The 12708-nt window shown below is 40.9% G+C and overlaps 1 protein-coding gene across 2 annotated transcripts in view; it reads left to right on the top strand.

Annotated features, from left to right (window-relative positions):
• LIN52 (lin-52 DREAM MuvB core complex component) overlaps window positions 1-9033 on the top strand; it is a 48724-nt gene extending 39691 nt beyond the window's left edge. The window contains exon 6 of one of the 2 annotated variants that reach the window (XM_064149476.1): window positions 3612-3790. In XM_064149476.1, coding sequence (XP_064005546.1) covers window positions 3612-3655 — 44 coding nt within the window. In that variant the 3' untranslated portion in view covers window positions 3656-3790. Of the gene's footprint in view, window positions 1-3611; window positions 3791-6006 lie in introns of those variants that run through there. The other variant, XM_064149467.1, reaches the window with a different exon arrangement.
• The last annotated feature ends 3675 nt before the right edge of the window (window positions 9034-12708 follow it).

The raw sequence follows: 12708 nt of genomic DNA on the forward strand, positions 1-12708 counted from the left end.
CTGCTGTCTCATTCACCAAGGGAAGAACGGTGATGTTCTGTGCCATGGCTGGTGTGTTAATATTTTTAAATGCTGCAGCAAGACTTGACAGAGCTCATCTTTCAGAGCCTGAATTCTGGCACACTTGCTGACTCCTTTAGCGTACATCACTCTTTACTGAGGCTGTGACCCCATCTGTAAGATGGGAACTAAATCACTGTATGTCTCAATAATATTGTGAAGCTTGATAAACTTTGCAAGTGCTTTGCTATTATTGAAAGATGCCATAGTAATGCAAGATTATTCCACCTGGAGACTTATGCTGACCTAAAAAATGTGTTTCAGGAATGGTAGATGATTATGCTGGTCTTCGGGGTAAATGTGAAGCACAGGTCTGAGTATCTGTATGTGCCGGTTCCACCTTCAGTAAATGCAGCTGACGTTGCTTTCACGAACCACTGCTCTCCTCCGATGGCAGTTCTAGCTCTTTATGAAATTGGGCTTGGTGTGGCTTTCCCTGATGAATATTTGTCAAAGGCCCACAGTCATTAAGTAGCAGTTCATTTGGCAACTGTGTTAATGAAGTATCCAGTGAGCAGAATAAGCAGCGCTCTTTCTGTGAAAGAAGAGAAGCAAACTGGTGCCAGCAGCCATCTAGGTGATGGTAGGATTTTGGGGGGCTGGTCTCAAGATAAAAAGTGGTCCATACAGATCTATCTCTTTGATAGAAGTTCAGATGATGTTGTCTGGGTAGTAATATTCTGTTGGTTTTGTCTGACATGTCTTTTTGTGGACTGCTTAGTAATGATGTCAATCTTAAATATTTTTGCTGATTATGGATTGCCTTTTGGCCATCACTCCCCCCCATCCCATAACTGCTTTTATTTCCCTTCCAAATGCAATACTAATAGAACCCAGGCATAAAATGTGGCTTTGCCACTGACTTTCACATGTCCTGCAAGACTCTCAAAGGCAGATTCCTCTAAGCTTTTTCTATGTTCTACCAACTAAGAAAAGGAATTGTTCTGTCTTCTTGCCCTTCTTATCCTTTGTCTCAGGACAAAAGAAATAATTCCTGATGCAACAGACCCTTGTGTTGTGGTGGGAGGATTAAAAAAATGTAGAATTGTTCTGCTGTCTCACTGCAATTCCTGTTCTTTGGTCTAAACTGATAATTTCCACTGATAGTTCTCCAGAAACAAACTCTCTTAGTTTTGTTAGTCTTAAGACACAGCAATAGTTTGAAAGTGTATGATCAGTGCTTTAAAGGAATCCTTTCTTGTTGAAAAACAATTTCTTCAGTTACCATAAACTCAGATGAATGGGAGGAATAACTGATAAGTTAATAAAGTATGACAGTGTCTAAAATAACCTTTTTGTAGCCAAGGATGTAGCATTTGAAGTGTGATACTGTAAATCCTTTCCCAGCTAAAGCCATGTTCTGTTTACAGGGCATTAATTGCATTTCAAGGTGGTGTTTTTTTTAGCATTAAGACTCTTAGATTTAAATACTGATAAATTTTCAGGTCAGAGGAGGAGTACAGGCAAGTTTGTTCCGTTAAGTCGAACACCTCAGGAAGAGGCAGGGAAGTGCTTCTTTAGCAAGTGACTTTGTTGTAAAATACCTGTGAATTGAAGATGCTCACCAGCTTTGTTTTGTGCATTTTAGATAAGCACAGAAGTAGTAAGGAGCAGAAGGTATAATGATCATGATAAATGTGTTACAAATAGAGTTTGTCACATAGATCTTTTACATAGACTTCATCAGCAAGTGTAGCATGCTTTTGCATTGAAGTATACATTACATTTAAAAAGCCTGGACATATATGGTGTTGCTTAGGGATTCTCTGGGATGAAAGTTGCTTATATAAATGTAAATCACTCTTTTCCTTGCTGATTTTATAGTGATAAATCCTTCCATTATTTCCTGGCTATCCAGACCTTGTGACACAGTATGTCCTGTGCTGTCCTGTGTGTGAGAAGGCTTTTTATGGGGAGCAATCAGCCTGGATCCCAATCTCTTCTGTAGTGTTTTTGTTGTTTGGTTGTGTTTTTTTTTTTCTAATTAAATTGTCACCGGAAGGAATATCCAGGACAGCAGTTTTCATTTTCAATCGAGGAAAAAATTGAGTCTTTGTCATTTGATTAAAAGTTACTTAACCTTTAAATTGCTACAGATGTAAAGATAGCTCTGAGTTTCCAAAGTAATCGCCTCCAAGTTAAAATCAGGAAAATCTTTGTGTAATGAAACCCATATGTCATGGTGAAAGGATGCAAAGCACTGGCAGAGTGGGCTGCTCTAGCAGGAGATTCTGCACCCAATCTTGTTAACCAGGACTGCTTTTGGTAATCCCTCATCTCCTCACTTGTAGGAAATCAATCTGTACTACTGAATCTTTTCAACCAGCAGCCACGAAATTTACTGCAGAGAGGCAACTTGGGGACAATTGTAGTAGAAAAGGAGTCCCAAGCAACAAGGCTAAATGCGGGATTGAGGGATTGAAGTTCTAAAGAGGAGATTATATTAAACCTTATTCTGCTCCCCCATCAAGCAGAAATGTCTCCTTTCAGCCCCAGCCTTTCCTACCCGGTACCTGTTCTTGAGATCTGCTTGGCAGATCTTGCCAGGCAACAGCCTGAATTCAGAGAGTACAACATTCTCTGTAAATAATAATGGCATGATGCCATTTTCAATACATTTCCCTGAAAAAGTCTATCCAAGCACTTGACTTCCATTGCAAAGAGTGCTGATAACATCTTAAAGTGGTTTTCCTATGGTTTTCAGTATCTTCTTCCTCCTCCCTAGCAGGTGAGATTAATTTGTAGCCAAGCTATTGTGACTGTATCCTTGGCTTTTCTATTGTAGTAGATGCAGTGTGGCAAGGTTGTAGTTGGGACTTGATGTAGAGATTCGAGTTTCTGGCTTATGCTGCACAGCCTCTGTAATGTCTGCTTGCTGGTACAGTGAAACCTGCACACTCTTCACTTGAAGTCCGTGGTTAAAGCAACCATTTTAAAGAAGAAGCTCCCAAAGGTTTTAAATAACGTTTTGTTCAAGCCTTTAATTACAAAAATCCACCTCTACCTGCTACGCAACTGGCTTCTCCTGCTCCCTTGGGTGGTTGCTTAGGGCAGGTTTTACTTTCTCTCTTAGTCTGCAGTCATATTTAGAATGTGGGTGATGGTTTCTTCATTCATAAGCCCTTCCCTCACTCCAGCAAGCTCCAAAAGGCCCCATTGGAAATGATACTTCCATTATTAGGAATGAATTTATCAGAAGCAATACTGAGCAGAGGAGTTGGTTTAATATTAGCAGCTTTTCTGTGCAAAACCCAAGCTCAAATCATACTCCAGTGCAGATTAAAGAGGAACAAAGGGGAAGGAATAGCCAAGATGTCTGAATGTAGAAGCATGTAATATGTATTTGGCCTGTGTTTACCAGGAATACATTGAACTGTAGCTCTTGGGCAGATAAGAGAAGTAGCTGAAGCAGGGAAAACAAGATTGCTAATGCTTGTGGAAACTTGCCTTTAGTTTGGCTGTGATGTTTTGTCTGTGTGTGATATGAGGATGCTATTTCCTGGCCACTTTCATACATACACAAAGATGTAAGGTCCTTTTTTTCTTTGCAGTTTGGCATCCTATCTCTAAAAATAAAGCCCCGATGCAAGACTGAGTATGTGAGGAGAAGAGGAATACAGAATAGCAGAAGGCTGTCTCCTGCTCCTAATGGGATTTTATAGCAGCATGTGCGAGTTTGTTTCAGAAGTCAGAAATGAACAGATGTTGGTATAAATTACCTCTGTGTCTGATGTCTTGCAAATTAAAAGCGCGGTTGGCATCACTAAACAATTTCACCAGGTTGGGGGGGGAAGCGGGCGGTGATTATTGTAGCAGGTCGGTAAGAATCTTTAAGCTGCAGCAGAACAGGATAGCAAGGATAAAGGAATGAAGAATAAAATGAGAGGTCTGTGAATTAATCAGAAATGTTAACATCTCGGATGACAAGTGAACAGGAGGGCACGTGCTCTGGAGCAACCCCCAACCCACAGTAATTTTCACTCAGTGCACAGAAGGAGTCCATGCTCTCTGGCTGATTTATGGGGTGCAGCCCTCTTTGGGGGAACAGAAGTGTCATGCATTCGTATATCTCCTATATGGGACTTGCACTCCTGAAAACTTTCCACTCTATCAACTACAGTTTGGCTTTGTGCCTTCACCGTTAAGGGTGTTTTAAAGCCATGCGTTGTTGATGGTGTGAGGCAGGGAGGTGTCAAAGAACTGAAAATCTATTCCTAGCTGAAATTTTTAAGAACTTGCATTTTTATTTAATCATGTTCTTTCTGCACAACAACTTAGTTCCTGACAAAACAGTGATCTCGTCTGCTCTTCTGCAGCACCTTCTGTCTGTGTGTCACTTCAGCAGCTCTTAAGAGATCCAAACTGCCTTGCAAAAGGGAAGGTAGAGGTACAAATGAGTACTTTTGTGGTAGTTCATGCTGTGAATCAGAAGCAGAGTTGGGAATGGATCCCAGATGATATAATTCACAGCTGGAGGCATGAACCGAGTGAATAATGCAGAGATCGGCTTGAATCTGCAGCTAGTCTGAAGCATGTTCACTGGATTTTGCAGCCTATGAATATCAACATGCACTAGGTGGTTCAAAATAGCACTAATTGTTTTACAGGGATCTTGTTGATGACAATACCTTGTGGTACAGTTTTGCATAGACAAATTAGAAGGTAACAGTTTAAAAAAGAGGCTTTAAAGCACAACTTCTAGCTTTTAGGTAATGAATAACAAAATGTCTTTAACTGAGGGTGTGTACTGAATATTTTAAACTGAAAACTCTTGTTACATTTTAGTTCTGTTCTAAGAGATAATCAGTCATGTCAAAAGCAAATCCAACATCAGCAACAAACCCACAAAACAATTGTAATTTCTGGTTTTTCTCACAGTAGGTAAGTCAGGAGAATGGATAAAACAGAAAATGAATTGCCATCTCCTTCCAGAGTCTCTCTAGGCTAGGTGTGGGACATATGCATGATTTCATCAGTCATGTGCATAAAACCCTCCATGGTTTGATGCCTGCTAGTCCAGCACAAAGCTTAACACCTTTACTTAAAAGAAATGAAGAGAAGCACTGGTGGGAATATTGCCTTTCTCCAAGAGTCAATTGCTAATCATGTTTTCATTGATGCATTGTATTTTTATTGCAAGACAAAGACAATATTAGGGCTGCTCTGCCAGCTTGTGATCTTACAGGCTCACAAGTCAGAAATGTCTCTTGCAGAAAAGTGGCTATGTAAACCCCGCTGTAATACAGCTACCAGAGATTGATGGTGCCAGGAGTGAGAGAGAGAGAGAGACATATAAACCTTGCCCTGCTGCATTAAACATCGAAGGACCGACAATGCAGAGAGAGAGAGACCAATGCTCTATAAACTTTACTTTATTACACTACCCGTATATGAACTGCATTGAAGGAATATAAACCCCATTATATTACGCTATCCAGGGACTAACACTGCTGAAAGAGAGAAAATGCTGTCTAATTTCTGTTGAAGATCATAGTATCCAGGGACCAATAATCCTGAAATGGAGAGAGAGTTCCATAATCTCTGACGGATTATAACCTCCAGGAACAATTGCTGTGAGACAGAGTGATGGAGATCTGGATTACACCATTCAGAGATGGATAGTCCAGAGAAAAGGAGCTGCTGTGAGAGCATAATGCAGTAGGAATAGAAAGCATAGCTAGTATGTAATGAGACAGCCAGTGCAAATTATTGCTGAGGTTAGAAGATTCCAGGTCCTGCCTGCATTTCTAGCACGTCCAAAATTCGAGATGGAATACAGTTGCATTTCCCACTTCTAAAGAAGTTAAAAATCCTTACTCATTATTGATATAAGCACAAATCTAAATAATTTCTTAGCCCGTGGTTAAAATCCGTAAATTATGTAATTGTTTGGGTTTCTTGGCTTAAAAAGAAAAATTATCTCTTTTCTCCTCCCTGTGATTTCAGCTAGAGAAATGACTCGAGGGAAATTCCTGAACATCCTAGAGAAACCCAAAAAATAACTGCCGCATCTGGAGTTTGGATGAAAGTTCCCCATTTGATGTACTGTGGATCCAGTTGAACCCCAGAACTTCCCAGAAGTACAAAGCGCTTGATGTAGACCTTCAGAAGCAACATCTCTTTTTGCTCCCACAACTCATCTCTTCTCAGGGGAGATGTGCTGCATGCACAAATTACAAGGACTGCAATTGGTTGCCTCGGAATTCAGACTTCATCTGACTATAAGATGTCCAGTAGGAGGATGTGGCCCTGACATGCTGTGATAAAGCTACCTTGTTTAAGCACCTGTTCAAAGTGAATAGTCACAGTGTCCTTACTCAGTTGCCTGCAGTGGCAACACCTGTTTGAAGCACACGGCAGATCTCATACTGGCCAGAGCAGATCATGAAGCACTGACCCTTTTGTGTGCTTTTTTTTAACTTAGGTGCATTGATTTCCAATGTGCAACTTCTCTGCTAAAAGACTTGAGCAAATATTGGGGTGCAGGTTCACAAATAGCACTGGTTCAGCAGGAGCATATGCTTGTAGTGTAGATGCTGAGTGCAGTCTGTGCATTAAATTCTAGGTGCTCACAGCCTCCAGAGATGCATGTCTGTAGGTCTAAGGAGGAATCAGATCTCTGGTGTACCAGGAGCTTCATCTCACTGCTAAACAGTTCTCCAATGAAGTCAACACTAACAGATCATAAGGGAGTGAGAGATGTTACCCTATCACAAAGGAAAATAACCCTTAAGAAACTTCTGCCAGTACACAAAGAAACAGCTTCATCACTGCATGGCAATTCTCTTCATTCAGTTTCCAGCTCTGTAGGAAGCAGAATGTTGCTAATGTGAAAGATGGTGATCCCTTGCCTCCAAGAAGGGGCAACAGCATTGTTAACCACGTTGTGAGGATGCCTCTGCTTAAACAGAACCTTAATATTGCTGAAAATAACATTTTGTGGTATTTTTACCTACTTACTGAACAGCAAGCAGGGAATTTTCTTCCCCTATAGAAGCAGATTTTTTTAAGGCAGAATATTTTGTTGTTTAGTCTCTTTCGGCACACAGTTTTGGGCTCTATTCATCTACGTGTTCATCCCTGAGAAAGAGGTAAGGAGCAGCATGTTCAGACTTCTTTTATTTAAGAGAATATTTTTTTTTTTTCATTTCATTCCCTTTTTCCTAGACAACAACATCTTAAGCACTAGTATGCTCTATTTAGAGCATAATATAACATTGAAACATTGGATGAAGAGCAGGGCTTTTCCCTCTATTTAGAAATCTAAGCTTTTCAAAACTTGTGGCTTTCCAGGTTGCAGTCACACATATGAGAAGAGAAATAAGTTGGAAACAGTACATGTGACAAGCTGCCCTTAGAGCACTGCATTTTTCTGTCTTCACAGAGAGAGGAGACTCTTTTTAGGTGTACATAAAGAGGATGAGATTTTTTTTTTAATCCAATAGACTTCTCTGAGTTTTCACTAAAATGCTGATTGGTTTGCAGTTAGTGGTCTTGGTTATTACTGGTCAGAACTAGGCTCACTTTGGACAGCTCCTGTTAACTAAGTGTAAGCAGTTAAATCCCACATCTCCACCTGTCACAAGCACAGAATATTTAGAAATTTCAGAAGTTTGATTTTAAATTTAATGGATTTTTTTCTATACTTTAGAGTTTATGCAGGACTGAGCTTAACAGCACTGACATCTCTTGAGAACATGAGAGTCAATACAGATGCATGTGAAGAGAAGCTGGAAGTGATAATTCAGAGACAGAGGGAAAAAAAAACTGCTGGTGCAAACTGATATTGATGTAGCTTTAAGTATTAAATCATACATTTTGAATGCAACTTTTAAGTTTGTATACTATATGTGTAATACATACACATATATGACATAATGGGATACATCTTTATCACTGCTATGAGTTTGTGCATTTTATAGAGGTTTGTTGGGCCAACACATTAAAGAACTGAGATCTGAGAGGAAGAGGAGCATAAGAGAAGGTATGGAAGTCTATGTACATTTTCTGATCTGTTCAGTAAGGAATGTTAAACTTTAGGTAGTTTTTAGTAACATACATGGGGGGGTTTTTGTTTTGTTTCAAACAAACAAAACTCCCATGTATGACCAAAAAAAAACCACCTTTTCACCATACCATATGCAGTGCTTATCATCTGTAGGGCAGCCAGGTAACATGCTTCAGAATGTGTTATTTAATAGCTTTATACTTGTCATCTGTAGAGATGGGTCAGTGATAGTTGGGGTTTTTTAACTGGTCATACTTACATGTGTTTTTTGGTTCTTAGCCAGAGAATTGTACTTTGTTACTGCTTTGTGGTTTGATAAACAAAAGCAAAGCTCAGAGATGCACATGGGTTTCCAAGATAGCCCTCTGAGATGCAAAAGTGTTTTCTTATTCACCTAGACAACATTCTTTCACAGGCTCCTCTTCACACTTCTACCATCACCTTCGGGTTTGGCCCGCGGATGCTCCATTGCTATCAGTAAATAATTATTTTGCAATATCCAAAGGATTTTAATATCCTTTTGAACCCTGATTTGTTTTCTTTCAGTTATGTCCTTCTTGATATCCCTCCAGTGTCTACCTGTAGTAGAAAATCTAGATGACTTTTTGTTGCCAGTTAGCTTTCTGCATTTTAAAAGAGAAAAAAATAGCAAAGCTTTGTTAAATGATGGGAATGAAGAGTATAAGAAACTCAAGGTTTGATAATATCGATGAAGTTAATGCATTGCTCTAGAAAGTGTTTTCATGTGTTGGTATGTCAAATGTTACCCTGAGGTCCTTGGAAATAAGCCTAATATGTGATTTTATTTCCTTTAAGTGCCAGTGTTGTATATATTCAGTTGTAAAGGCTGTTCACTGCAGTCTTGGAGTATCAAATGTTCTGCTGTTTAATCCCACTGAAAGTAAAATCTTGTTCATGTTCATTGTTATCAAAATAAAAGTCTAGTTGCAGTGGCAACAGAATAATGTAATATTCCATTTAAATCAGTGTTCTGCCATTACAAAACTAACAATTTTGGAACAATCCTATAACCCACAGTTACCAACTTTGCTTCATCTTTCCCTCAATGAGTCAGCAAGACGGAACAGAGCAGTGAAAATGGATGAATCCATCTTGGAGGTAATGTTTGAATCTTATTCTGGTTTATTGTACTGAATTTTATGTTGCATAAAAATGTAAGGTGCTATTACAAGTCGGTTCATAAGCCTGTCTTATCTGTAATCTTCTCTTTGATTATAAACAGTTGTAGAAAGCTAGGGAAGGATATAAACAAAAGGCTTACGCAAAGTGGTTTTGCTTTAGGGTTAACTTACACAGCATCCAACAATCTGTTTTAGTTGGCGGCCAGGTGCTAGTGGTGCACCCCAGGGATCAGTGCTGGGCCCAGTCCTGTTTAATATCTTCACTGATGATCTGGATGAGGGGATTGAGTCCTCCATCAGCAAGTTTGCAGACAACACCTAGTTGGGAGCGTGTGTCAATCTATTAGAGGGTAGGAGGGCCCTGCAGAGGGACCTGGGCAGGCTGGATAGGTGGGCACAGTCCAACGTCATGAGTTTTAACAAGGCCAAGTGCAGGGTTCTGCACTTTGGCCACAACAACCCCAAGCAGAGCTACAGGCTGGGGACAGAGTGGCTGGAAAGCAGCCAGGCAGAAAGGGACCTGAGGATACTGGTTGACAGCTGACTGAACATGAACCAGCACTGTGCCCAGGTGGCCAAGAAAGCCAACGGCATCCTGGCCTGTACTGGGAATAGTGTGGCCAGAAGGACCAGGGACGTCATTCTGCCCCTGTACTCAGTGCTGGTTAGGTCACACCTTGAGTACTGTGTCCAGTTCTGGGCTCCCCCAATTTAAGAAAGATGTTGAAGTGCTTGAACATGTCCAGAGAAGGGCAATGAGGCTGGTGAGGGGGCTGGAGCACAAGCCCTAGGAGGAGCAGCTGAGGGAGCTGAGGTTGTTCAGCCTGGAGAAGAGGAGGCTCAGGGGAGACCTTATGGCTCTCTACAATTACCTGAAAGGAGGTTGTAGCCAGATGGGGGTTGGTCTCTTCTCCCAGGCACCCAGTGACAGAACAAGAGGACATAGTCTCAAACTGCACCAGGGTAGGTTTAGGCTGAATGCTAGGAAGAAGTTCTTCACAGAAAGATTGTCATTGGAATGGGCTGCCTGGGGAGTGGAGGAGTCACCATCTCTGGAGGTGTTTAAAAAGAGACTGGATGAGGTACTTAGTGCTATGGTTTAGTTAATTAGAAAGGTTAGGTGATAGGTTGGACTCAGTGATCTCACAGGTCTTTTCCAATCTGGTTAATTCTGTGATTCTGTTAATCTGGCCCACAGTAGACCCTACCTTCCATAAATTTGTCTTGTACTCTTTGGCCTCTAAAGTGGCATGGACAGTGAGTTCCATAATTCAGTTGTACAAAGAGAAGAGGAGAAAGCTATAATTTGTTTTAAACCTCCTTACCTGATAATTCCGTTTTCAACCTTGAATTTGTCAGACAGCTGTTAGGGTTATATTTTTTCCTTCTTTGCTGTCTGTGCACTTACATTTTTTCAGCTCCTGCTGTGTTTTTTGATCTACGGTTATAGAATCATAGAATGGTTTAGGTTGGAAGGGACCTCAAAGATCATCCAGTTACAACCCCCCCGCCATAGGCAGGGACATAGAATCATAGAATCAACCAGGTTGGAAGAGACCTCCAAGATCATCCAGTCCAACCTAGCACCCAGCCCTATCCAATCAACTAGACCATGGCACTAAATGCCTCATCCAGTCTTTTCTTGAAGACCCCCAGGGACGGTGCCTCCACCACCTCCCTGGGCAGCCCATTCCAATGGGAAATCACTCTCTCTGTGACATCTCCCACTAGAATACGTTACTCAAGGCCTTATGTTCACCTTCCTTATGTTCACAGTGTTCAATTATCTATTTTCTATCACAGCCTGAGATAGCATAATCAAATTGTGGAGTATCCAGAGTGTGAGCATACTGTGGAGGCGTGCAAGTCCTAACTACTCCTTGCATTTTGCTCCTCTGCTGTTTTCTGCCATATCATTGTGGGGTAAATCCCATTCTGAGTATTTTTAAGGAGAGGATCACCACTTGTATTTGCAGTCTGTGCATGCAACCGATCTCACCCACTTCATCTTCATCCACAGTAACTTGTCTTAGGCAAACAGCACTTTTCCCAAATGACGATGACAGTTACGCCAACCGCTTCATGTTGAGGAAGTGGTACTGGGTAATTCCATCATCAGCCTGGGCAGTACATAAAAAAAGATAGACTAAATCTTTGTCTCATGGTCTGAAACCCTGGACTCCTATCCTTCAACAAGTTCAGTAACACTGCTTAAATATTTCTGTAATATTTGCAAGCTTAATATCAATTTTTAGGCATGTGCAATCAACAGAAAAAGACAACTCACAAATTACTATTGCAGAAACTCCACACACTGATCCAGGTGCTCTCCTAAAGCAAACAATCATTCAAAACACCAGAGACAGGATCTTGAGGATGCCTGAAATGCCTCTATCACACTCACTCTAAGTTGCTCCTAAGGAGGAACCCCAGGCAATAAGGGTAGTCATAATGGGGAAATGCATCCCAGCTTTGAATGAGCCATCTGAACATGGTGTGTAAGCTTCATAGAGCAGCAAAATAATCCTCCACTTCTTAGTGTTGTACTTCCACACACACATTTTCACATACCATTCTGTACTGACATTTTTCAAAAGCCATTAAATAGTCAGTCTTTATAGAAGACAATAACTCAGTAAAAGACAAACCACAGTCGGGCAGAAAGCTTCCCATGGACCAGCAAGCTCTGACCTGAATGAAAGTGATTAGGACAACAAATGCAAATGTTGTAAATGCATTTCTGTCATCACTACAGTAGAAACTTCCCTCTGCAGAAATACAAAAACCTCTGCTTCCTAGATGCACATCCCAAATACTTCCAAAGATAACACATGTGTGATGCTGAATGTGCATTGCCCTGGTAAGAGAGGAACCTTGATGTTGTGAAAATGATTCTTGGGATCAAAGCTACTTCTAGAGATGCAAGGGTGAGATGCAAGCTAATCCTTACATCACCACTTGGAGTTTGTTTCAGGAGGATGTGAAATGCAAAATCCTGAGATCAGTTGTGACCAATCAGTTGAAGTCTGCAGAAAGACATAGAAAAGCTTAAGTGGCCAGAAAGGAAAGAACTGATCTAGTTTCTGTAGAGTGTCATCCACATTCCACACAGAACACATGCAACAATGCCATTTTTGTTTGGGTTGTGCTTGATTTTCAGGCAGGATTTCTCCACATTTTGACTTTGTCATCCACTGAAATTGACCATTTTTTAGACTTGACCTTTTCCATCATGTCCCTTTGAGCAGGATGACTGACTCCAGGCAGCTGATGCATGCACAGACTAGGCGTTTTCTTGTTGGGTTGGTGTGGTTGACCTCTGGCCTGCCTGCTGATTCCTATAATACAGATCAGTGATCAGTGAAGCCAGAATGCTCCCTGCCTGTCTCTGTTATAGACACCTCAGTAAGGAACAGAAAAGAGGAAGAAAGCTGAGCTTGAAAGCCCTTACTTAATTGCTAGTAGAAAAAAATGGGTAATAAGAATGACCTTGCACCT

This window comes from Pogoniulus pusillus, chromosome 1, assembly GCF_015220805.1.
Source record: "Pogoniulus pusillus isolate bPogPus1 chromosome 1, bPogPus1.pri, whole genome shotgun sequence".
Taxonomy (NCBI): Eukaryota; Metazoa; Chordata; class Aves; order Piciformes; family Lybiidae; genus Pogoniulus; species Pogoniulus pusillus.